The sequence below is a fragment of the Choloepus didactylus genome, chromosome 18 (assembly GCF_015220235.1).
Source record: "Choloepus didactylus isolate mChoDid1 chromosome 18, mChoDid1.pri, whole genome shotgun sequence".
In the NCBI taxonomy this organism is placed as follows: domain Eukaryota; kingdom Metazoa; phylum Chordata; class Mammalia; order Pilosa; family Megalonychidae; genus Choloepus; species Choloepus didactylus.
In genome coordinates, this window is record NC_051324.1 from 31,094,441 (window position 1) to 31,122,330 (window position 27,890).

The 27,890-nt window shown below is 36.6% G+C and overlaps 1 protein-coding gene across 5 annotated transcripts in view; it reads left to right on the top strand.

The window, feature by feature from the left end:
• Positions 1-27,890, top strand: part of AP2B1 (adaptor related protein complex 2 subunit beta 1) — a 141,656-nt gene that overhangs the window by 11,548 nt on the left and 102,218 nt on the right. For all 5 annotated transcript variants that reach the window (XM_037810841.1, XM_037810844.1, XM_037810840.1 and 2 more), the window contains 4 exons: positions 12,016-12,121; positions 16,788-16,923; positions 18,483-18,728; positions 27,147-27,337. In XM_037810841.1, coding sequence (XP_037666769.1) covers positions 12,016-12,121; positions 16,788-16,923; positions 18,483-18,728; positions 27,147-27,337 — 679 coding nt within the window. The remainder of the gene's footprint in view (positions 1-12,015; positions 12,122-16,787; positions 16,924-18,482; positions 18,729-27,146; positions 27,338-27,890) is intronic.

A 27,890-nucleotide genomic window follows, 5' to 3' on the forward strand; every position in this document is an offset into this window, starting at 1 on the left:
TGGAAAACATTGTATAGAAACTTTATATTTTCATATTCCTCCATTCAGATTTACCTCATTCTTTGTCTAGGTATATTGTATTTAAAACAGGGAATCTGTAGAGTCGTAATTCTATTATTTTTAAATCATAGACTGCAGATTACTGGAATAACTTTGAATTATTAGCCTCAGCATCTTTGTGATGAGTAATATTGATTTTTACATTTGAATGTAGGCCTAGCAGCTAACTACTTTTCTTGGGAAACTCTAACCCCCTCATCTGTTATAAAATCATTCCTAAACTCATTTCTAGAGGTATGGAGGGCCCTTCCATTAAAGAAAGTTTAGCTTTTCTCAGTCTTTTATGCCTCTCAGCTCTGATCCTCAGGATCAGAATTTAGTGCTTTTGTGTTTAGCAGCCCTTATGTTTACTGAAGTATTCTGGACATGAGACCAACTACCATGCCTCCTTTCCTCTGCTTTTCCAGCAACTTGGCTTCTCAAATATACATTTTCTCCTCTCCAGTGACTGAAATATCACTAATTTTCTGCCCCAGAATTGGCCTAGTTGTGTTCCTTCAAAATGTTTACTGGCCACAGCTTCCCTATTGTCCCTAGGTTTAGCTGAGTTTGGTCTGAAGAACTGAGTCCTTTTTACCTTCATTAATTCAGTAAATGTTTATTTATTGCGTGCTATGTACCATTCACATTTTCTCAACATTGGTGGTGTTTCTATTTCTGATGAAATCTTTCTAGTTCAAGCTTTTGTTCAAAGGTGAGGAAGGTTAAGTGGCGAATGGTGTGCAATTTGGGCTTCTAATTAATGATGGTTTCATTTGATTTTCTCCAAGTCAGAGTAGGTTCAAAGGACACCTAATACCTGGATCTTGGTTTTTAAATAATATTTTAATTTCCACTAAAAGGAATCAGGGCTCCATGGAGAAAGGACTAATTCCAGGACTTAGTCAGGGAAAGTATAAGGTGGACATGAACATCTTCCTCCAGAACATAAGCAGTGCTTAAAATATGATGGGACATTTCAGGGACATTGAAACAGCATAGTTTGAAGGGGCTTCTTCTGAGCAAATTTGGGGTACTTTGAACATCAGAAGAGATGACAGTACTGGATTATAACCAATAAATAAGAATCCATATGACAATAAATATGTGTACATGTATGTAAATATATGTGCATAAATCGTAGTAACAATTGATTCAGGCAAGAGTCATCATGGATGCTAAAACTAGTGGGTGAAAGTTTAATGAGGAACAGGATATTAAAGAATCTCAAAGTATCTTTTCAGAAATTATTAATTACAAAGGAAAAAATAATTACAGTGGAGAAACCTGGCAGACGCTACCTTAACTGAATGTTCAACATTAGCATCACCAGTAATGGGACAAATCGGCGTCATTTGCCTCTTAATCTGATGTACTGAGAAACCCAAACTGAGAGCCTTCTGTAAAATAACTGCCCTGTTCTTTAAAAAAAAAAAAAAAAAATTATCATGAAGGCCAAGACTGAGAAACTGTTCTAGACTGAAGGAGACTAAACAGAAACATGACAGCAAATGTGATGCATGATCCTGAATTGGATCCTGGCCCAGAGGGTAAAATTTTCCGTAAAGAACATTATTAGAAATAATGATGATGTATCATGGTTAAATTTCCTGATTTTGATCATTGTATTATGGTTATGTACGAGAATTTCCTTGCTCTTAGAAAATAGACACTGACATATTTGGTCTAAAGAGGCATTATGTCTGCAGCTTATTGTTAAATGGCTTAGGAAAAAATATGTAAATATGTAGAGAATATTGATAAAGATATGGCAAAATGTTAACAGTTGGGGGATCTTACAACTTTTCTTTAAGACTGAAATCATTTCAAAATAAAAAGTTAAAACTCCATGATTTAGTTGCCTAGTTTTATCAACTACAAGTCAGTAGCTTTCAACCTTGGCCACATATTTGCAATTGCCCGTGGGTGTTTAAAACGGTACTGATGAGGGAGGGGGCAAGATGGCAGACTGGTGAGCTGTATGTTTTAGTTACTCCTCCAGGAAAGTAGGTAAAAAGCCAGGAACTGCGTGGACTGGACACCACAGAGCAATCTGTCTTTGGGCATACTTCATACAACACTCATGAAAACGTGGAACTGCTGAGATCAGCAAAATCTGTAAGTTTTTGCGGCCAGGGGACCCGCGCCCCTCCCTGCCAGGCTCAGTCCCGGGGGAGGAGGGGCTGTCAGCTCCAGGAAGGAGAAGGGAGAATTGCAGTGGCTGCTCTTACCGGAAACTCATTCTACTGATTCAAACTCCAACCATAGATAGACTGAGGCCAGACACCAGAGACTCTGAGAGCAGCCAGCCCAGCAGAGAGGAGACAGGCATAGAACAAAAAACAACACGAAAAACTCCAAAATAAAAGCAGAGGATTTTTGGAGTTCTGGTGAACACAGAAAGGGGAAGGGCGGAGATCAGGCCTTGAGGCGCATATGCAAATCCCGAAGCAAGGCTGATCTCTCTGCCCTGGGCACCTTTCCTTAATGGCCCTGGTTGCTTTGTCTATTAGCATTTCAATAACCCATTAAATCTCTGAGGAGGACCGTTTTTTTTTTTTTTTTTTTTTTTAAATCCTTTTTGCTTTTTCTAAAACAATTACTCTAAGAAGCTCAATACAGAAAGCTTCAAAGAATTGAAATTTGGGCACGTCAAGTCAAGAGCAGAACTAAGAGAGCTCTGAGACAAAAGGCAATAATCCAGTGGCTGAGAAAATTCACTAAACAACACAACTTCCCAAGAAAAGGGGGGTGTCCGCTCACAGCCACCATCCTGGTGGACAGGAAACACTCCTGCCCATCACCAGCCCCATAGCCCAGAGCTGCCCCAGACAACCCAGTGTGACGGAAGTGCTTCAAATAACAGGCACACACCACAAAACTGGGCGTGGACATTAGCCCTCCCTGCAACCTCAGCTGAATGTCCCAGAGCTGGGAAGGGGGAGCAGTGTGAATTAACAGAGCCCCATTCAGCCATCATTTGAGCAGACTGGGAGCCTCCCAACACAGCCCAGCAGCCCAGAACTGCCCTGGGGGGACGGCACTCACCTGTGACATAGCACAGTCATCCCTCAACAGAGGACCCGGGGTGCACAGCCTGGAAGAGGGGCCCACTTGCAAGTCTCAGGAGCCATACGCCAATACCAAAGACTTGTGGGTCAGTGGCAGAGACAAACTGTGGCAGGACTGAACTGAAGGATTAGACTATTGCAGTAGCTTTAAAACTCTAGGATCATCAGGGAGATTTGATTGTTAGGGCCACCCCCCCTCCCCGACTGCCCAGAAACACGCCCCACATACAGGGCAGGCAACACCAACTACACACGCAAGCTTGGTACACCAATTGGGCCCCACAAGACTCACTCCCCCACTCACCAAAAAGGCTAAGCAGGGGAGATCTGGCTTGTGGAGAACAGGTGGCTCGTGGACGCCACCTGCTGGTTAGTTAGAGAAAGTGTACTCCACGAAGCTGTAGATCTGATAAATTAGAGATAAGGACTTCAACTGGTCTACAAACCCTAAAAGAACCCTATCAAGGTCAGCAAATGCCACGAGGCCAAAAACAACAGAAAATTATAAAGCATATGAAAAAACCAGACGATATGGATAACCCAAGCCCAAGCACCCAAATCAAAAGACCAGAAGAGACACACCTAGAGCAGCTACTCAAAGAACTAAAGATGAACAATGAGACCCTAGTACGGGATATGAAGGAAATCAAGAAGACCCTAGAAGAGCATAAAGAAGACATTGCAAGACTAAATAAAAAAATGGATGATCTTATGGAAATTAAAGAAACTGTTGACCAAATTAAAAAGATTCTGGACACTCATAGTACAAGACTAGAGGAAGTTGAACAACGAATCAGTGACCTGGAAGATGACAGAATGGAAAATGAAAACATAAAAGAAAGAATGGGGAAAAAAATTGAAAAACTCGAAATGGACCTCAGGGATATGATAGATAATATGAAACGTCCGAATATAAGACTCATTGGTGTCCCAGAAGGGGAAGAAAAGGGTAAAGGTCTAGGAAGAGTATTCAAAGAAATTGTTGGGGAAAACTTCCCAAATCTTCTAAACAACATAAATACACAAATCATAAATGCTCAGCGAACTCCAAATAGAATAAATCCAAAAAAACCCACTCCGAGACATATACTGATCACACTGTCAAACATAGAAGAGAAGGAGCAAGTTCTGAAAGCAGCAAGAGAAAAGCAATTCACCACATACAAAGGAAACAGCATAAGACTAAGTAGTGACTACTCAGCAGCCACCATGGAGGCGAGAAGGCAGTGGCACGATATATTTAAAATTCTGAGTGAGAGGAATTTCCAGCCAAGAATACTCTATCCAGCAAAGCTCTCCTTCAAATTTGAGGGAGAGCTTAAATTTTTCACAGACAAAGAAATGCTGAGAGAATTTGCTAACAAGAGACCTGCCCTACTGGAGATACTAAAGGGAGCCCTACAGACAGAGAAACAAAGACAGGACAGAGAGACTTGGAGAAAGGTTCAGTACTAAAGAGATTCGGTATGGGTACAATAAAGGATATTAATAGAGAGAGGGAAAAATATGGCAAACATAATCCAAAGGATAAGATGGCCGATTCAAGAAATGCCTTCATGGTTTTAACGTTGAATGTAAATGGATTAAACTCCCCAATTAAAAGATATAGATTCGCAGAATGTGGATCAAAAAAAATGAACCATCAATATGTTGCATACAAGAGACTCATCTTAGACACAGGGACACAAAGAAACTGAAAGTGAAAGGATGGGAAAAAAATATTTCATGCAAGCTACAGCCAAAAGAAAGCAGGTGTAGCAATATTAATCTCAGATAAAATAGACTTCAAATTCAGGGATGTTTTGAGAGACAAAGAAGGCCACTACATACTAATAAAAGGGGCAATTCAGCAAGAAGAAATAACAATCGTAAATGTCTATGCACCCAATCAAGGTGCCACAAAATACATGAGAGAAACATTGGCAAAACTAAAGGAAGCAATTGATGTTTCCACAATAATTGTGGGAGACTTCAACACATCACTCTCTCCTATAGATAGATCAACCAGACAGAAGACCAATAAGGAAATTGAAAACCTAAACAATCTGATAAATGAATTAGATTTAACAGACATCTACAGGACATTACATCCCAAATCACCAGGATACACATACTTTTCTAGTCCTCACGGAACTTTCTCCAGAATAGATCATATGCTGGGACATAAAACAAGCCTCAATAAATTTAAAAAGATTGAAATTATTCAAAGCACATTCTCTGACCACAATGGAATACAATTAGAAGTCAATAACCATCAGAGACTTAGAAAATTCACAAATACCTGGAGGTTAAACAACACACTCCTAAACAATCAGTGGGTTAAAGAAGAAATAGCAAGAGAAATTGCTAAATATATAGAGACGAATGAAAATGAGAACACAACATACCAAAACCTATGGGATGCAGCAAAAGCAGTGCTAAGGGGGAAATTTATAGCACTAAACGCATATATTAAAAAGGAAGAAAGAGCCAAAATCAAAGAACTAATGGATCAACTGAAGAAGCTAGAAAATGAACAGCAAACCAATCCTAAACCAAGTACAAGAAAAGAAATAACAAGGATTAAAGCAGAAATAAATGACATAGAGAACAAAAAAACAATAGAAAGGATAAATATCACCAAAAGTTGGTTCTTTGAGAAGATCAACAAGATTGACAAGCCCCTAGCTAGACTGACAAAATCAAAAAGAGAGAAGACCCATATAAACAAAATAATGAATGAAAAAGGTGACATAACTGCAGATCCTGAAGAAATTAAAAAAATTATAAGAGGATATTATGAACAACTGTATGGCAACAAACTGGATAATGTAGAAGAAATGGACAATTTCCTGGAAACATATGAACAACCTAGACTGACCAGAGAAGAAATAGAAGACCTCAACCAACCCATCACAAGCAAAGAGATCCAATCAGTCATCAAAAATCTTCCCACAAATAAATGCCCAGGGCCAGATGGCTTCACAGGGGAATTCTACCAAACTTTCCAGAAAGAACTGACACCAATCTTACTCAAACTCTTTCAAAACATTGAAAAAAATGGAACACTACCTAACTCATTTTATGAAGCTAACATCAATCTAATACCAAAACCAGGCAAAGATGCTACAAAAAAGGAAAACTACCGGCCAATCTCCCTAATGAATATAGATGCAAAAATCCTCAACAAAATACTTGCAAATCGAATCCAAAGACACATCAAAAAATCATACACCATGACCAAGTGGGGTTCATTCCAGGCATGCAAGGATGGTTCAACATAAGAAAAACAATCAATGTATTACAACACATTAAAAACTCGAAAGGGAAAAATCAATTGATCATCTCAATAGATGCTGAAAAAGCATTTGACAAAATCCAACATCCGTTTTTGATAAAAACACTTCAAAAGGTAGGAATTGAAGGAAACTTCCTCAACATGATAAAGAGCATATATGAAAAACCCACAGCCAGCATAGCACTCAATGGTGAGAGACTGAAAGCCTTCCCTCTAAGATCAGGAACAAGACAAGGATGCCCGCTGTCACCACTGTTATTCAACATTGTGCTGGAAGTGCTAGCCAGGGCAATCCGGCAAGACAAAGAAATAAAAGGCATCCAAATTGGAAAAGAAGAAGTAAAACTGTCATTGTTTGCAGATGATATGATCTTATATCTAGAAAACCCTGAGAAATCAACGATACACCTACTAGAGCTAATAAACAAATTTAGCAAAGTAGCGGGATACAAGATTAATGCACGTAAGTCAGTAATGTTTCTATATGCTAGAAATGAACAAACTGAAGAGACACTCAAGAAAAAGATACCATTTTCAATAGCAACTAAAAAAATCAAGTACCTAGGAATAAACTTAACCAAAGATGTAAAAGACCTATACAAAGAAAACTACATAACTCTACTAAAAGAAATAGAAGGGGACCTTAAAAGATGGAAAAATATTCCATGTTCATGGATAGGAAGGCTAAATGTCATTAAGATGTCAATTCTACCCAAACTCATCTACAGATTCAATGCAATCCCAATCAAAATTCCAACAACCTACTTTGCAGACTTGGAAAAGCTAGTTATCAAATTTATTTGGAAAGGGAAGATGCCTCGAATTGCTAAAGACACTTTAAAAAAGAAAAACGAAGTGGGAGGACTTACACTCCCTGACTTTGAAGCTTATTATAAAGCCACAGTTGCCAAAACAGCATGGTACTGGCACAAAGATAGACATATAGATCAATGGAATCGAATTGAGAATTCAGAGATAGACCCTCAGATCTATGGCCGACTGATCTTTGATAAGGCCCCCAAAGTCACCGAACTGAGCCATAATGGTCTTTTCAACAAATGGGGCTGGGAGAGTTGGATATCCATATCCAAAAGAATGAAAGAGGACCCCTACCTCACCCCCTACACAAAAATTAACTCAAAATGGACCAAGGATCTCAATATAAAAGAAAGTACCATTAAACTCCTAGAAGATAATGTAGGAAAACATCTTCAAGACCTTGTATTAGGAGGCCACTTCCTAGACTTTACACCCAAAGCACAAGCAACAAAAGAGAAAATAGATAAATGGGAACTCCTCAAGCTTAGAAGTTTCTGCACCTCAAAGGAATTTCTCAAAAAGGTAAAGAGGCAGCCAACTCAATGGGAAAAAATTTTTGGAAACCATGTATCTGACAAAAGACTGATATCTTGCATATACAAAGAAATCCTACAACTCAATGACAATAGTACAGACAGCCCAATTATAAAATGGGCAAAAGATATGAAAAGACAGTTCTCCGAAGAGGAAATACAAATGGCCAAGAAACACATGAAAAATGTTCAGCTTCACTAGCTATTAGAGAGATGCAAATTAAGACCACAATGAGATACCATCTAACACCGGTTAGAATGGCTGCCATTAAACAAACAGGAAACTACAAATGCTGGAGGGGATGTGGAGAAATTGGAACTCTTATTCATTGTTGGTGGGACTGTATAATGGTTCAGCCACTCTGGAAGTCAGTCTGGCAGTTCCTTAGAAAACTAGAGATAGAGCTACCATTCGATCCAGCGATTGCACTTCTCGGGATATACCCGGAAGATCGGAAAGCAGTGACACGAACAGATATCTGCACGCCAATGTTCATAGCAGCATTATTCACAATTGCCAAGAGATGGAAACAACCCAAATGTCCATCAACAGATGAGTGGATAAATAAAATGTGGTATATACACACGATGGACTACTACGCGGCAGTAAGAAGGAACGATCTGGTGAAACATATGACAACATGGATGAACCTTGAAGACATAATGCTGAGCGAAATAAGCCAGGCACAAAAAGAGAAATATTATATGCTACCACTAATGTGAACTTTGAAAAATGGAAAACAAACGGTTTATAATGTAGAATGTAGGGGAACTAGCAGTAGAGAGCAATTAAGGAAGGGGGAACAATAATCCAAGAAGAACAGATAAGCTATTTAACGTTCTGGGGATGCCCAGAAATGACTATGGTCTGTTAATTTCTGATGGATGTAGTAGGAACAAGTTCACTGAAATGTTGCTATAGTATGTAACTTTCTTGGGGTAAAGTAGGAACATGTTGGAAGTTAAGCAGTTATCTTAGGTTAGTTGTCTTTTTCTTACTCCCTTGCTATGGTCTCTTTGAAATGTTCTTTTATTGTATGTTTGTTTTCTTTTTAACTTTTTTTTTCATACAGTTGATTTCAAAAAAGAAGGGAAAGTTAAAAAAAAAAAAAAAAGAAAAAAGACAAACAAGGAAAAAAAAAAAAAAAAAAAAGATGTAGTGCCCCGTTGAGGAGACTGTGGAGAATGCAGGGGTATTCGCCTACCCCACCTCCATGGTTGCTAACATGACCACAGACATAGGGGACTGGTGGTTTGATGGGTTGAGCCCTCTACCATAAGTTTTACCCTTGGGAAGACGGTTGCTGCAAAGGAGAGGCTAGGCCTCCCTGTATTTGTGCCTAAGAGTCTCCTCCTGAATGCCTCTTTGTTGCTCAGATGTGGCCCTCTCTCTCTGGCTAAGCCAACTTGAAAGGTGAAATCACTGCCCTCCCCCCTACGTGGGATCAGACACCCAGGGAAGTGAATCTCCCTGGCAACGTGGAATATGACTCCCGGGGAGGAATGTAGACCCGGCATCGTGGGATGGAGAACATCTTCTTGACCAAAAGGGGGATGTGAAAGGAAATGAAATAAGCTTCAGTGGCAGAGAGATTCCAAAACGAGCCGAGAGATCACTCTGGTGGGCACTCTTACGCACACTTTAGACAACCTTTTTTAGGTTCTAAAGAATTGGGGTAGCTGGTGGTGGATACCTGAAACTATTAAACTACAACCCAGAACCCATGAATCTCGAAGACAGTTGTATAAAAATGTAGCTTATGAGGGGTGACAGTGGGATTGGGAATGCCATAAGGACCAAACTCCACTTTGTCTAGTTTATGGATCGATGTGTAGAAAAGTAGGGGAAGCAAACAAACAGACAAAGGTAGCTAGTGTTCTTTTTTACTTCAATTGCTCTTTTTCACTCTAATTATTATTCTTGTTATTTTTGTGTGTGTGCTAATGAAGGTGTCAGGGATTGATTTAGGTGATGAATGTACAACTATGTAATGGTACTGTAAACAATCGAAAGTACAATTTGTTTTGTATGACTGCGTGGTATGTGAATATATCTCAATAAAATGATGATTAAAAAAAAAAAATAAAAAAAAAATAAAAAAAAAAAAAACGGTACTGATGTCCAGGCCCAACCCCCAGAGATCCTGATTTAATTGGTCTGAGATATGACCTGGTATGGGGATTTTTAAAAGCTCCTCAGACTATTCTAAAGTAGCCAAGATTGAGAGCCATTGACAACTGATAGCAATGCTTGGTAGATTTGATTACAGGGAGGAGAAGAAGGGAAAAAGATAAGAATTTAATAAGGTTGTGTATATGAGATACCTTCTCTCACTTAGTACCCCTCCTTGGCTCTACCCAAACCCTTTCTCTGTGTCTTTGTTATTTATACCCACAAAAGCCATTGGCCCCTTATCAGTCATTTTCATTCTTTCTGATTTTTTTATTCTGAAATGTATTTATTTCCTTTTCCTTTTAACATATTTTGTGCTTTGGTGAATAAAAAATTGTCTATAATGATATAAAGGGATATAATTAAAACTCACCTAACTCTTCAAACTTTCTCTTGTAAGGGGTCTTGTAACATTTTTTAAATTCAGGAATTTGTAAACATTAGATATAGATCAAATCACCACTGGATAAGTACATTTTTAAAAATGGGTAGACTGTGTTCCTTTTGCTTTCTGCAATGCCCACCAGAACTGCCACCGAATATATTCTTTAAGTTTATGCTATTGGATTTGGAATAATTTCAGTTAGATCCTGTTTTTTTTTTTTAATTTTTATTGGGATTGTTCAGATACCATACAATTATCCAAAGACAGATCCTGTTTTGATTGTGCTACTCTTCACATTTCATACTTCTTAAAACCCTGCTGTTTGCCCTTTACTGTTCCCAAAAGTAAATGTTGGAAACCTGAAAACTGAATTTTGGCAGCATAGGACTTGGTGTAGAGGAGAGTAACTCCTTAAGGGGCCCAGCTTTTCTGGGTGTGCTATTTTTGCAGTTGTTGAATAAAAAATCTTGTAGCAGTTGTTTGCTTTAATTGGCAATGGATATTGATGAAACAAGCCTTTTCAGTGCTCACACGGGATAGCAGTTTCATCATTCCTGTTTAGGGGCTTCAGGCAAATCCCATAATTTGTTTGTCCCCACTGTTTCTATGCTGGTGAATGAGATCTGGTTAAAATGAACATCAGTAGTAGTCTTGAAGGTGGAGGAAAATGAGGCAATATTGTAGAAGAGTTTAAGGGTACATGTAAGGTTGAGGTGAGAGTAGTCAACCTCTTTTTTATGGGCTTAGTGGCATGGTTTTGCTTTCTTTTAAAACCAGCTGAGTGTTACCTTCTTTTTTACTTCAGTTCAGTCTTCTGAAGACAGATGAACCTAGAGCTGAGTCTTAAAATAGTAATGATGGTCCCTGGCATCTTACAGAGCAGGGTCTGAGCACTCATTCAAGACTGTACCTTTAGAAATGACTTGGTTCGTACCATTACTGAATCTATAAGATTATTATTCTTGTTAAATTGATTGAATAGGGTGGGACCACTAACTTGTAAAGTACTAATTAGAGCAGTGATTCGCAACCCTGGCATTAGAATCACCTGGGGAGCTTTAAGAATATAAACATAAGATTTCTCCTGGGCTTTCTGATTCATTTGGTCCAGAATGGGGCCTGAACATTGTTACTGTTAAATACTCTGCAGGAAATCTTAGTATGTGAGCAAAGTTGAGAACCTATAGATTCAAGAGTCAGGAGAGACAGATCTAAGCCCAACTCTGTCATGAACTCACTGTCACCTTTGAGCCTCAGTTCTTTATCTGTAAAGTTGGGAGGGGGTGAATGAGATGCTAATTAGGAGTGTCTTTTGGTTTTAAAACACTGATCTGTAAACCTGTTCCCTGCTTGAATTTATTTTCTCTTCAGGGCTTTGAAATTCTGATGGAGATCATCCCTGATATACTGTTTTCTCCCCATTGTAGTTAGATATTGTGAGATTTCTTTTTCCCACTCCTAAGGTTCCTAAAGATCTGGGTTGCATCTTCCCCTCTGGCCATAACTTAAAAAGACTTAAAATTTATTGGTGGTGTCCTAACCATGGGTCAGCTAATATTCTAGGACTTTGAATTTTACCTAGCCTATAATTTTTTATTAATCTTGTTTCAGTTGCTCCTTTTCCCCTGGCCAGCTATCCTGGTGTCAGGTTTATATAATGCAGCATTCTGTGCTAGTTCTTTGGTCCTGGGACCTCACTGAGTTGTCATCTCTTACAGGAGAAATCTTTGAATTAAAGGCTGAACTTAACAATGAAAAGAAAGAAAAGAGGAAGGAGGCTGTGAAGAAAGTGATTGCTGCTATGACTGTGGGGAAAGATGTTAGGTAAGAATAATCACTGCTACCATTGGTCACTTCGGAGACTCACACCTCATTTTATGGCTTTTTGGGTACCCATTGAAAACATCATCAGGAAGTGTGGTTGCTTTTTCATTAACTCTCTGATTTAAGGTATTTTTTTTGGCAGAGTGAAACAAGTTTGATTTGTTGTATACAGATGTAGTATTAAACCTCCTGAGAGCTGGCACAGTTACAAATCTGTTGGCTGACCCAGTTTTAGATGATGATAAAAATGCACTGAGAAGCAGAAGCTCACATGTTCTTTAATTGACTCAAGCCAATGCCCTCAGCTTTACAACTCTTCATTCAGATGCTGAATTAAAGATGAAAATTGATGTTGAAATAAATTTGTTTTTTTTCCTTTGTTTCTGTAATTTAGCAAGATGATTTGGAAATAAACAAGGATTACCTGCAGGCCCCTGAGGATCTACAGGATCCTTTCAGTGAGATCATGAGATCAGAGATATTTTTATAATAGTACTTAGTTGATATTTTGCCTTTTTCACTAGGTTGACATTTGTACTGATGGTGGAAAAGTAGTGGTGGTTAAAACTGCTGGTTACTTAGCATGAATCAAGAGAGTGGGGTCAGACTATAATGGTAGTCATTGTGTTCTTTACCACCATGTATTTGTAGGAAAAAAAGGCAGTTTCACTTAGGACTGTCCTAAGCATTAAAAATGAATTTTATTAAATCTTGAACCTTGATACAGGTCTTTTTAATATTCTTTGTAATGAAATAGGAATTCCGTAAAATGTGTTATGTAGCCAAGTATGATAGTTGACTTGAAAAAAAGCACTTGTACAATTGTTTGAATTGTGAACATCATTTTCATGTGAAAAAGTGATTGACAGACTAACCATAATTTTTCAGACTTTGGTATTTGGGAGACATTTAGTTAAAAATGAGCAAAATGATTCTGTCATTTCGAAGGGAAAATTTATGGTAAATTGAGCTTTAATGCCAAAATTAGAATTTTGGAAAACTTGTATCTGACATTGTGAATAGGACAGCTTCCCAATACTTAAAGGTTTTTCTAATGAGATTTGTGGTAGAATTAATGAATATGATTGTGTTGTGTTGAAAATGTGTCAACATCAGGAAGATTTGCATAACTCAATGAACCAGTATTTTCCAAATGACTGTGCATATGCCACAAAATCATACTTGGGTAAAAGTTCCATTCTAAATGTGATAAACTAATGGATTTAATGCAAAAAGAAAAAGTACGAAAGGTTTAATATGGTTTCAGATTCTATATGGCAACTAAACTTTTAAGAAATTACCATTTGTGGACTAAAAAGAAAAGAAAAACTTCTTTTATCTAGGTTCACTGTAGTATCATAATATCCACAATTATATGAAAAAGCTATTAAAATACTTGTCCCTTTCTCAGTTTACATACATGTTTGTTGTAGTTGAGTTTTCTAATTATACCTGAACCCCAAACAACATTCCATAATAGATTGAAGTAGCAAATATGAGAATCCAGTTGTCTTCATTTAAATCAGATGTTAAAAAGATTTGCAAAAAGGTAAAACAATGTTGATCTTCTCACTGATTTTTTTAAATATAGTAAATTTCATTTAAAAATTATATTACTATGAAATTTTTTAAAATGGATTAATATTTTTAAAAATTTATCAGTTTTATTTCCTGATATGGTTCAATATCAATAGGTTTAATCTACCTAACCTAAAGCTCTTTGTGAATCTGAGTAATTTTTAAGAATGTAAACGAATCCTGAGACCAAAAAATTGAGAACTGCTCTCCTAACCAAAATGGCGTAGATAGATGTGGTAGCAATAATAAATGGCTCAGTGTCTTCTCGTGTTCCTTGTGCTGCTATTCTGAGATGGATTTTTATTGTTGTTTTGTTTTTTAGCACAGAAATGTATTTGATTCTTAAGTTGCTATTTTGTGACCCTCTGTCCCAGGAACTGACAAACTTTTTTTGTAAAGGGCCAGATAGTAAAAATTGAAGATTTACTGGACCAAGAGGAAAAATTGAGGATGCCATATAGGTTCTTATCTAATAAAAGACAAAACGAATTTCTACAAAATTTTTGTTGACAAAATTCAAATGATAATAAGTACAGTTTTTTCTACTAAAGGGAAGAATGGGATTCTTTTTTGGAGGGATAACATGATTAATTGGTGCTCAAGGTTGTTGTTCCCTGTCATCAAATCAATTGTAAATGTTCATTTGTAAAAACTGTTTTTAGCCCACAGCTCATAGGGCAATAGGCAGAAGGCCAGATTTGGCCCACAGGCTGTAGTTTGCCCACCCGTGATCTAAGTCACTGAGTGGCCATTTTTGCCAAGGAACAAATCTAGATTGAGAGCATCAGTAAAAATGAACTGGTAAAAGTCAACATACGTCTTTCCTGTGACACTTGTGTCCTTGCCAGGCTTATTTCTGTATCCAACAGAAAAGTTAAAACTCATGTTTCCTTTTGTGTGCTTGATAAATACTACTGGTTAATTTGTTAAATACTGATGATTTATTATGTGCCTCGCACTATACCACAAAGCATGATGCAAACAAAAGTATAGCAAATGTCTTTCAGCCTTCATGACGTTTACTGTCTAGTTGAAGATACCCCAAACTTGAAAAGGTAGGGAATAATAAAATACAATTAATATAACCGAATGGTAAAAGGTATACGTGGAGATCAATAAGAGCTCTGAAAAGAGAGATCCATGTAAATAGGAATAGTTGAAGAACCCTTCTTGGAGGAGGTGGGATTTGAGCTGGGTCTAGGCACATAGCTCAAAGAAACAGAATGAATAGAGAGTAGCTATTTGGGCTATCATATTTCAGTTCTCCCCTGCAAGCAACCTCTAGTTGCTGTCCAGTAGAAATGCAATGCGAGCCATGTTAAAAAGTAAAAATAAACACTTGAAATTAATTTTAATAATATATTTTATTTAACCCAATATAGCCAAAATGTATTCCAACATGTAATCAATATAAAAAATTATTAATGACATTTTACCTTTTTTTCATGCTGTCTGCACAAATTAATGTGGACTAACCACATTGCAAGTACTCAATAGCCGTGTGACTGTTGGCTGCCGTCTTGGACAGTACAGGTGTCTAACTTTATGTATTGGTACTTATCAGTTTTACCTCTAGAAGTTTGACCAGTAAGTGTTCTTAATCTTGTGCAGATTATTGGAATTAAATGATTTAGGATCTGGTTGATGTTTCACATTTATTGATTGGTTTACAGTAATGCCCCTTGAAAATGGAGAAAGCTCATGTTGGAAAGTAATAGACACATCTTCCATTAGCATCAAATATCTCCATGTGCATAAAACTACACTTGGTACCATAAAGTGCAAGTTAAACAGATAGTTTCCCTTCCAGGACAGAAGTCATTGGTTCATTGGAGACCTGGTAAATTCTTTGACTTTTTGGCCCACCTTTGTTTTTGTAAATAATTTCTATTCTGTACTGTTTTTGTGTGAATATGGGAGCTATATACCATGTGACTGGTTATTTTAGTCATTCTCTTACTTTTCTGTAGAAATATATTATTTGTTTCTCCGTTCTTTTATAGTAGTAAGTTCTTTAAAAATATTTAACATTTATAAGGTACTTTGATAAAGCCTTGGGGGGGTTAATTGCTAAATTCTTTTAAAATTACAGTCAACCTCTATTTTAAAAATACAGTATACATTTAAAAATCTGACAAGCTCAACCATACCTCAGCTAATAGTACCTCATTGTGAATGGAAACATCAGTTTCTTTCCTGTGGCTTTACAAGAGTATGATAAATCATGAAATGACTAGAACTTAGTAAAGGTATAAACTTCTTTGTTTGTTTATAATCAGATTATCATTTTTCTGAATCTATAAATAAATTTTTAAAAATTCCACTAAAAGGGAATCAGGGATTTTTGGAGAAATGACTAATTTCAGATCTTGGATAAGAAGTGTACAAAGTGAGCCTGGATGGAACATCTTGTCATACCAGAAAGCAAGGAAGCTATTGAAATACAGGGTCATGTCACAAGAACTGAGGAGCCGACTAAGTTCCCACTGGTCAAAGATGGAAGAATATAAGCATTAATAAGCATAATGACTATAGTGCTTTTGAAATGACGATCAACTAATATGAAGAATTGTCAATTTGGGGGATATGATAATGGTATTGTTTTTTTTTGGAATATTCCTCATCTTTTAGACATAAAATATATCTAAATATATATATATAGCAATAAATAAATATATGAAAATGATATCTAAAATATTATAGATGTAATATGTCTAGGATTTATTTCAAAATATTCTGGAACAGCTGGATGGGTAGAGGTGGGACAGTATGTGGGGATAGAGATGAAACAAGATTGGGCTTGTATTGATATTTGTTGCAGCTGGATGATGGCTACATCATGTTCACTGTACTGCTCTCTTTACATTTCTTTGAAATTTTTCATAATAAAAAGATTTTTTAAAATCTATTTTTGAAGACCTTTTTGGGACAATACTATGATTTCTTTAGTAATTCTTTATCACCCTGAGGATTTATGTCCTTGCAGCAAAATTATGCTGTAAAATAAGGCTTTTTCTTCATGTTCTGTCAAACAGTTTGGTATGAACTTCTATTCATTTTTCTTTTCTTTTTTTCCCTCTCTTCTCAGCTCTCTCTTTCCAGATGTAGTGAACTGTATGCAGACTGACAACCTGGAACTCAAGAAGCTTGTGTATCTCTATTTGATGAATTATGCCAAGAGCCAGCCAGACATGGCCATCATGGCTGTCAATAGCTTTGTGAAGGTAATTTTCCCAAAGACTCAACAACAATGTCTCGTATCTTAGGTAACCTTTTCAGGAGTGTCTGTTGGTGTAGTTTGTGTCTGCATTGCAAGTGAGCAACCTCTGTTCCAAAGGAGGGCCTCCAGGGAAGTACTGGCAATGACTAGTAATGTTCATGTTTTAAGCATACTATATGTCAGTATGTGTCATCCAAGGAAATTCAAACCATATGGCAAGCCTTCTGTTAGCTGGGCTTGGTGCATCCTTGCCAGATGGGTAGAAGGAAGCCAGGTAAAATCTCACTTTTTAATCTTCCAAGGCTGACAGAGTTTGAGCATTTCATTATAATATCAGTAATCTGGGACCTTAGCAGTAATGCTATGAACACAGATGCCAGCTCTTATATAATTAACACACTTTTTACCAAAGCACCTTTTTCCTTCCTTATTTTAAAAGTAATTTGTAATTTTCCTTTAGAGTGATAGTGGAGCAAGTGGAGAAGTATGTGTTTGTACTGTTCCTCATTGAAACTTTCTGAAGCTGATCCCTTCTTTTCACATATATTTTTTCTTTGTAGATATTATGCTTGTGAGTTAGCAGTAACAGAGACTGCAGGAGCTGCTGTCTTGTCTCATTTAATAGGTTTAACAGCATTTGATTAAACATTTTTTTTTGTTGTTATTTAAAGTTTCAAAGATACCTAAGTAGAAGGGAATAGTATAATAAATTCCAATTACCCATCTTGCTGTTTCAACAGTTGCTAACATAGGACCACTTTTGTTTTATTTGTTCTCCCCATACATACTTTCCTGACTTCTACCCCCACTCCTACAGAATAATTTTTAAGCACATGTCTCAAACATCATATTATTTCATTTTTAAATTTGCCAGAATAAGATCTCTTTTCTAAATGTAACCACAATACCATTGTTACATTTTTAAAAATTACACTAATTTCTTAAGATTATCAAACACCCAATTAGTGTTCAAATCTTCTTTTCCTATCATTAGATTTAATGAGCATAATGAGATTGTTCCTGTCAATATTTCAATATTTTTTTACTTCTGTTTTTTTTTCCCCTGTCAGGAACCTAATCTGCATTTAAATAATTTAAAAAAAAAAAAAATCAGTTTTTTTTGTTGTAGCCCCTAAAATTTCCAGCAGTCTTTTCTCTCTGCTTCTTACTAGTGGAGTGGGACACAGTGTTTCCAATTCCAGTTTTTTCCTGTATCTAAATACAAACCCTTTTTCTTTTTCAGGGCATCTGCTAATGTCTATCAGGATGGTGACACCAGCTCACAAAACTTCTGTCCAGCTCTGTAATGACACTCACTAGGCATTTCCTCATTGTATATGTAAAACAGCTAAATTAATTCTAACCTAAACTTTTAAATATGCAATGAAGATTTGTGCTTAGGATAGGCATAGCATGGGAGATTTGGGTTTTGACATAGAATGTAATGGAAGGTATGGTATAACTTCTAATATTACTAAATATTCTTTTATGGCTTATGTACACTGGACTTTTTACTTTTAGTCATGTGTACATCTTCAGTTGTTTATTAATTGTATTCTGTAGGACTGTGAAGATCCCAATCCTTTGATTCGGGCCTTGGCCGTCAGAACCATGGGGTGCATCCGAGTCGACAAGATTACTGAATATCTTTGTGAGCCCCTCCGCAAATGCTTGAAGGATGAAGATCCCTATGTTCGGAAAACAGCAGCAGTCTGCGTGGCAAAGCTCCATGATATCAATGCCCAAATGGTGGAAGATCAGGGATTTCTGGATTCTCTGCGAGATCTCATAGCAGATTCAAATCCAATGGTAATAAGGTTTTGCTTTTTATAAAGGGAACACTATTTAAAATGGGTCCCTTTTACAGACATTTTAAAAACAAATCTTGTCTTTGAACATTGGACCAGAAGCAGCCCTGGGAATTATGATTGCTTTGTGTCCCACAGATTCTCTGTCTCACACACTAGGTGTTTCTGAGGTAAGAACCAAACGGTAAAATACAAGGATCTTTGAATTGTACCTATCTCTGTGTTTGCTCAGAAACAAATCAACACTTTCATTTTCTTTGGGAGGTTTTATGTTCAATTTATATCATGCCCCCCCCCTTTTTTTTTTGAATGATTGTTTCTTCAGATAGATGTGATATTTTTCTGGTGGTGTGGGATTGGAAACAAAATGATCTTTATTGCCTAATTTTTATAATGCATTTTTCTCCAGGAGAATTCAAGGACAAAATTTCTCTTAGCTAACCTTATTATATTCTACATGTTAGGCAGAAAGAGTTTTGGGCTCTTTTGTTTCATTTATTAGAGATTTTAAACTTTGCCTGTATAATGAAGGGGAGCAAATCCCAAGTGGTACATTGACTCTGCTAGGAACTGAAGCTCATTTGAATTGAGCCATTGGTCATTAAATATCATTACCAAGAAGAGGGAGGAACGTAGCTACTTTTTAAAAGTGTTCCCATTTTGCCTAATGCAGTGTTTACTTGGAGGTGAATAACACTAAGAGTGCCTAATTGCTGAGTAATTTTTTGTTGGAGTCTTTCAAATGGCAAGTTGCAATTTGCCTTGAAGTTGATGCTGTCTCTCAAATACCTGGTCAGGTATTTGACCAAATCTTTCTTTGACATCTCTTACTTGGTTCATTTTATTCTTTGGGTAACCTTGGTTCCTGTTTATTATGCTTCAAGGTCAAAGGATGAGGCAAGACACATTTTTTTAAGTTACTTATGGTACTGACTACCATAAGGAATCTTTCAGCCACCTCCTAGGCATAGGTAGGAGTAGGTGTGTGCTTCCTGTGTGTGTGCATGCATACGTGCACGTACGTCCTTAAACCATGATTCCTGAGAGGGTGTCACCACCAGTCAGTAATAGAAGATTCAACCCTGCTCCCCTCCCCAGTTGGTTTCTCTTTTTTATTTTTTTATTTTATTTTTTTCTCCCATAATAAGCATTATTTATAGAGCAGTTTTAGATTTGCAGAAAAATTGCACAGGAAGTAGTGTTCCCATATACCCTCTCCCACCTCCCCATACACAGTTTCCTCTGTTATTAATGTCTTGCATTAGTGTGGTACATTTGTTCAATTGATGCACCCATATTGATAGATTTTTTTTTTTTTCATTTTTATTGAGATTGTTCAGATACCATACAATTATCCAAAGATGCAAAGTGTACAATCACTTGCCCCTGGGTACCCTCATACACCTGTGCATCCATCACACTTAATTTTGTTCAATTTTTAGAAACTTTTCATTACTCCAGACAAGAAATAAAGTGAAAGATGAAAAAAGAAAAGGAAACTCTAATCCTCCCCTATCCCTAACCAACCCCCCTCAATTGTTGACTCGTAGTATTGATATAGTACATTTGTTACTGTTTATGAAAAAATGTTGAAATACTACTAACTGTAGTATATAGTTTGTAATAGGTATATAGTTCTTCCCTATATGCCCCTCTATTTTTAACTTCTAATTGTATTGCCATACATTTGTTCTGGTTCATGGAAACGATTTCTAGTATTTGTACAGTTGATCATGGACATTGCCCACCATAGGATTCAGTTTTTTACATTCCCATCTTTTGACCTCCCAGCTTTCCTTCTGGTGACATATATGACTCTTAGCTTCCCCTTTTCACCTCATTCACACACCATTCAGCGCTGTTAGTTATTCTCACATCTTGCTACCAACACCCCTGTTCATTTCCAAACATTTAAGTTCATCCTAATTGAACATTCTGCTCATACTAAGCAACCACTCCCCATTCTTAAGCCTCATCCTATATCTTGGTACCTTATATTTCATGTTTATGAGTTTACATATTATAATTAGTTCCTATCAGTGAGATATTATAATTAGTTCCTATCAGTGAGACCCTGCAATAATTGTCCTAATGTGTCTGGCTTATTTCACTCAGTATATTGCCCTCGAGGTTTTGTCATCAACCCATTTTTTTTTTTAATATGGTTTTGTTCACTCACCATACATTCCATCCCAAGTAAATAATCGATGGTTTTCTGCATGGTCATACATTTATGTGTTCACCACCTTCACCACTATCTATATAAGAGCATCTACATTTCTTCCACAAGGCAGGAGGGAGAGTCAAAGAAGGTAGGCAAAAGAAAGAGGACAAAAAAAAATGACAGCTAGGAAGCAGCAAAAGGAAAAATAACCTTAAATCAAAGTAGAATAAAGAATCAGACAATACCACCAATGTCAAGTGTCTAACATGCCTCCCCTATCCCCCCCTCTTATCTGCATTCAGCTTGGTATATCACCTTTGTTACATTAAAGGAAGCATAATACAATGATTCTATTAGTTACAGTCTCTAGTTTATGCTGATTGCATCCCTCCCCCAATGCCTCCCCATTTTTAACACCTTGCAAGGTTGACATTTGCTTGTTCTCCCTCGTAAAAGAACGTATTTGTACATTTTATCACAATTGTTGAATACTCTAGATTTCACCAAGTTACACAGTCCCAGTCGTTATCTTTCCTCCTTTCTTGTGGTGTCTCACATGCTCCCCACCTTCCTCTCTCATCCGTATTCATAGTTACCTTTGTTCAGTATACTTACATTGTTGTGCTACCATCTTCCAAAATTGTGTTCCAAACCACGCACTCCTGTCTTCTATCACCCTGTAGTGCTCCCTTTAGTATTTCCTGTAGGACAGGTGTCTTGTTCACAAAGTTTCTCATTGTCTGTCTGTCAGAAAATATTTTGAGCTCTCCCTCATATTTGAAGGACAGCTTTGCTGGATACAGGATTCTTGGTTGGCGGCTTGCCTCCATGGTTTCTGCTGAGAGATCTGCACATAGTCTTATTAAGCTTCCTTTGTATGTGATGGATCGCTTTTCTTTTGCTGCTTTCAGGACTCTCTCTTTGTCTTTGACATTTGGTAATCTGATTATTAGGTATCTTGGTGTAGGCCTATTCGTATCTCTTCTGTTTGGAGTACGCTGCACTTCTTGGATCTGTAATTTTATGTCTTTCATAAGAGATGGGAAATTTTCATTAATTATTTCCTCTATTATTGCTTCTGCCCCCTTTCCCTTCTCTTCTCCTTCTGGGACACCAATGATACGTACATTATTGTACTTTGTTTCATCGTTGAGTTCCCGGAGACGTTGCTCATATTTTTTCATTCTTTTCTCCATCTGCTCCTTTGCGTGTAGGCTTTCAGGTGTTTTGTTCTCCAGTTCCTGAGTGTTTTCTTCTGCCTCTTGAGATCTGCTGTTGTATGTTTCCATTGTGTCTTTCATCTCTTGTGTTGTGCCTTTCATTTCCATAGATTCTACTAGTTGTTTTTTTGAACTTTTGAATTCTGCCGTATACATGCCCAGTGCTTCCTTTACAGCCTCTATCTCTTTTGCAATATCTTCTCTAAACTTTTTGAATTGATTAACATTAGTTGTTTAAATTCCTGTATCTCAGTTGAAGTGTACGTTTGTTCCTTTGACTGGGCCATAACTTTGTCTTATTTGTACATCTTACTTGTTACTACGTATTCAAATTTTCTTGCCTCAACTAGGCAGTTTTCTCATTCCGGAGAGGAAGAATGGATAAGACACTAAACACTATAGAATGTAATATGGTAGGCACATTATCAGTTTGCATTCTGGACAGTCTTATGGATTAAAGCATGAGCTCTAAGTTTTACTTGCTTGAGGTGTGAAAAAAAACAAAAAACAAAATTTAACTGGTATTACATAGTCATTGTCTCATTAAGGAGATGATAATGACTAAAAAACGACTAGAACAGATACACATTTCCCTATATGTTAGCATGTCATTTGAACAAACTCCATAAAAGAGTAAACAAAATCCCAGACTGTTGTGAGATTTAAGAAGTTGAAATAAACCACCTGTGTATTTCATCAGACTAGTTTTAGTCAGCTTTTCTACTGCTGTCATTCAGGTCTTCAGGGGCACCAGTCAAAATGATTGAAAATTGAACAGAAAATCTGAAGCTAAGTCTGCTGAGAGTGTGTGACCTTGAAGGTCATTTCTGGAAATAAAGTCCTCTAAATAGTAATTTAGTTAATAGGAGGAAATCACTGTACTGGAAATTGATAACTTCCTTGGGTTCCATGGCTCTGAAAGTGAGTGAAATTAAAGTGCAGAATGAAAATCATTCAAAGGGACAGGGAAATATGTAGGAGATTTCTCATAAGGTACCTTCTGTTTGTAATACTGTACCCCAGTGGATATCCAGATTTCCTTCTAGAGTCCTTTTTTACAGTATCATTTTTATTCTATCCATACCCACAGCCACAGCTCACTCCTTTTTTAAAAACCGAGGTCAGGTTTATGTCCTTGGAATTGCTGCACATGAGATAGGGGTAGCTTATAAATGAGATTTTGTAGTTAGGTAGTAAATCTTCCTCTTTATGTGCTGCCAGGATATGATTATCTCTGAAATATATGAAGTAGAAGAATTTTCTCCTTGTGTAAATCTACATGTCACCTTTGCCTGGAAATGTTTGATTATTTTATTTTCCCTCCAGCCCTGATTTTTCTCTCCCTTTACCCCAGTTGAAGTTTATGGCTCTTGCTACTTCTATAAATGCTAGAAACAGAGTGATTAGTATCAGACAATGGAATCAGACAGACCTGACCTCAAATTCCAGTACTGTCTCTTTCTAGCTATGTGATCCTGTGCAACTCAATAAACTTCTCTAAGCTTGCTTCCTTATCTGTAATAGGTAGATTTTTAATAGCAACTACCTTAGAGTTTTTATGAGGATTAATGGCACCTGGTAAATGTGCAGTAAAATTTAGATACTTTGTTTTTTTAATCTCTTTTTGCAACTCAGTGTATTAGGTATAGTATAAGGTAGGTCAAAACACAAATTGCTTACTTAAAAGAATGTTAACAGACTCCAAGGGTCCATAACAAATTGTCAAATTGAAGAGAAGTCTAGTTGAGGCAGACTTGTCAATAAGTATCAAGTGAGATATATACATCTATATGTGTGTATAGTGTTGTTCATGTATGTAAATGTCTGCATGTGCTTAATATCTGTATCTATGAGGGAAATGTTTCGTTGCAGTCTCCCAAAGAGCTGAGCTTACCATAATTGGGAGGCAAAATGAATAAATGTCTTTTTTTTCCTTTTATGCCATAGATGTGTTCCTTTGTAACTTAGATGCCAAGTTTTAAAAAATTAACTAATGTACTGAGAAAGTCACACTTTAAAGGAATCCTATTTATAAGTCAATTTCAAGAGCAAAATTTCCTATTATAAACCCTTTCCACTCTTGGGAAAGCCCTTTTTTTTTTTTTTTTTCTGAGATTTTGGTTAGGAGGCCATTGTTTTCTTTGTGGCAGTGTTCCCTAAGAGAAATTTTCTAGGGGAAGATGTTATTCATAACAGTCTTATCAATTCAAATTCAGAGTGATGGTTTAAGTAAAAGAGGCACATCTTTGTTTTAATACACAGGTAGTTAAAGCAGTTAATGCAGGAATTGGATTTGTTCTTTTGTGATATTGACTTATTGTTTGGAGAAGACTGTCTGGGAGAGGAAGTGAATCTTAAGTTACAATCTATTATTTTTCAAGTTTATTTTAAAAAGACTATATATATGTAGTATATATGTGTATATATATAGTACAAACGCCAAAGAAATAGCATGTAAAAATTGACAAGTGAGTCATTCTCCCATCCCAGTCTCCCCTGACCACCTGTTTCCAGTCCAACTGTTTCGTTGTCTCATTTAAGTTCAGTGTAACTGGCTCATTTTAAGTTTTCATGCAAGAGTGAGAGAAATGTGGCTTACTGGAGAACTTTTAAGCACTCCCTTCTGGGCCTGCCTCAGCTGGAAACAGATTAGGAGATGAAAGCGGAAAGGTACGATGGAAGGAACTCCAGGAATTTTAGAGGCAAAGTAGAGTTTTGTTATAGGAGGATGAAATAGCATCTCCTCTGGTTGGGACTGTTTCAGTGACTGGAAGTGACCTCTTTTCTGAGACTGCAGGCTTTGCTAAACATAATCTTCAAATCTGCTCTCTCGAGATCTTTTAATTCAACTTTTCTCTATTTCCTTACTCATTTTAATATGATAATAAGCAGAAATTGTCTATTTTAAATACCAGAACATATACTCAATTAGTTGCATTATGCACTTGGTTTAATATCCAGTTGCCTATTATAATAGGAATTCTAATTGTTCATTCTGTTCAGCATACTGTTCTCTTTTTTTTCCTACCTGATCCTCTTGTGAATTCCCCCATTACTCACCTTTTTGTCTTCTGCATTTCCTATTAACAGACCTTATATTTAATTTTTTTTCTTTTTTTTTAGCATGAAAAGGGTTTGACTGACAGAAGTGGTAAATTGTGGTAGGAGGTTTACTTTTGACAACTGGTAACCAAAACTAGGCATGTTGCAACAGTAAATTAAAATAGGCATTTGGTCTTCCAGTATGATATTTTGATCCTTTATACTATAATCGGGTCTATCTAATAGGTTACTCATGGGAGATAAAATATCTTTTCCCTGCACTTAAATCACTGAAATGATGGAGGGGATTATTATTTTTCTCTTTATGCTTTTTAGTTTTCACTAAATCCCATGTTTGATGGTGGAGTTAACAAATATTAGAAAAGAATCTCATACATGCTACCATTCACTGGGTGAATAGATAATTCTTTCTGATTTATCCTAATAACAGTAAAATATTATACTCCTAATCACAATTACAAGTGAGTCTTTGGTTTTTCTTTGATTTGTTCTGATCACCAAATTATAGCTGGAGATGATTCATTCTATTTGTGGTATCGATTTTTGCATAATGGATATTGACATAAGTGTTATTTGTTGAATCATATTCTCTAAACATTTATTTTACAAGTTCAGATTCCCAGATAATGTGGATATTAAAATCAGTAGCTAAATTATATGTTTCTTCTCTTGCTAACAAAAGGATAATCATACAACTCTTAGTTTCTCAAGCCTGAAGCAAGGGACTTAAAATAAGAACTAACAATGGGTCGACTTTTTGGGGGGGTTGACATTTTTGAGAATCTTTTTGATATACATAACAAAGCTTCTATCTCCTATCATGTCATTTATACTTATAGCATCTTTATATTTGTCCTCACCTTGCTAGTCTTTAGTACTGGGAGCCTCACTGCAAAAATACGATTTTAAACTCACATTGTACAGGACTGTAATAAATTTTTTATGTCTTTTGTTTTGGGTGTTCTTGCAATTTTTAAATTGCTTTAAACATTCATTGGTTATAGATTTGTTTAGTTATATTAGAAATAATCTGGTAATTTTTGTGATGAGTGTTGAATTTTCTTCCTGCAATTAATATGGATTTCCAGTTCTCTTAGGATACAGTGTACTTTCTAATCTTTGGTAGCAATTTTTCATTTATCATAAGATTTGAAAGAAGGATACATTTGAGATACCATGTTTCCTTGAATCTAAGAAGCCATTGCTTATAAAGTACATTATTATTTTCCATATTACTAAGAAAGAAACATGCTGATGATTAAACTTGACATGTCATGCACTGTAAAATACATCCTGACTTCAGAGATGTTGATGTGAAAAAAATGTAACTTAGACTTGTGAATGATGGTAATTTGCTGAAAGCTTTTATACATATGTCATCTAATGTTATCTTTGTACCAAAATTAATCTGTAAAGTGGATTAAATTCTTCCCGGGTTTAGATGAGGAGAGTGAATTTCACAGATATGTGCTCTTCCAGCAACATATACTAGTGAACTAGGATCTCAAGCCCACATTTTCTTACTCTAAGACTTGTGATATGATTATGGTGTCACCCCTACTCTCCATGCACACACACCCACACACCTTTAAAGTTATTTGATCTACAATTTTTCTCTCTGTTGCCTAATGTACATATTTCATATTTAGAATTCATTGTTTTTAAAGCTGGTCATATTTCTTGATTTTGTTGATGGTTTTGAGTCTAAAATGGCCCATGTCTTTTAATAGTAAATTATAATGGTTTTCTGCCAATATATGATTTGTTTTAATGTCAGTTGTCTGACCACTGGAAAGCTTTATATCCTACCATAGGTGGTTTAATATATGTTTTGAAAATAGTTTATCTGTTTCTATCCAATTAGGTAAAATGTTTAGGAATGGTTATGAGTTGAGATCTATGAAGTGATCCTGAGAAGATTGGTGTTTGTACTGTTCTTGGTGAATCAAGGTCATGTCTGCTGCTTTCCTAGGTGGTGGCTAATGCTGTAGCAGCGTTATCTGAAATCAGTGAGTCTCACCCAAATAGCAACTTACTGGATCTAAACCCACAGAACATTAATAAGTTGCTGACAGCCCTGAATGAGTGCACTGAATGGGGCCAGATTTTCATCCTGGACTGCCTGTCTAATTACAACCCTAAAGATGACCGGGAGGCTCAGAGGTCAGTGTTTTTCCCTGGGCAGTATCAAGGAGTCATGCCTGACTCAGTAAGTTCTAGTGTCTGCTGTTAGAATTAAGATCTGTTATACTGAGGAAGATCAGTGGCTTGTGGGGTAGGTATTACTGTCCCCAAGATGTTTTCTCAGTGAATTTAGGAACATTTTAGGTGGTGGAGTAAACACTGCAAAAATAGCTCTTTCCAAAAGATGTGTGTTTTTCATTTCTTATTTGAACAGTACTAAAATCTCTATAATCTCCCATCTCCCAAACAGCAGTTCCTGGCCATTTTGCAAATAAAGGTTATTGAGTGACTCTCTGTAGTGATGAATTTTTCTTCTGTTAGATACATAATAAGTGGCTTGATAACTAATTATTAAGTAGAACTATACCTGTAATTCAGTAGAAGAGAAAGTGCAATGGCTGTTAGGAATGAGAATCAGCAGAATATTTGATTCCTTTAGATAAAGAAATCATGTCAGCCCAAATTTGGAAAAGATTTTGGAAGGCACACCAAGATTGTTCTGCTCAGCCCTCTGCCACCTTAGTGTTGCAAA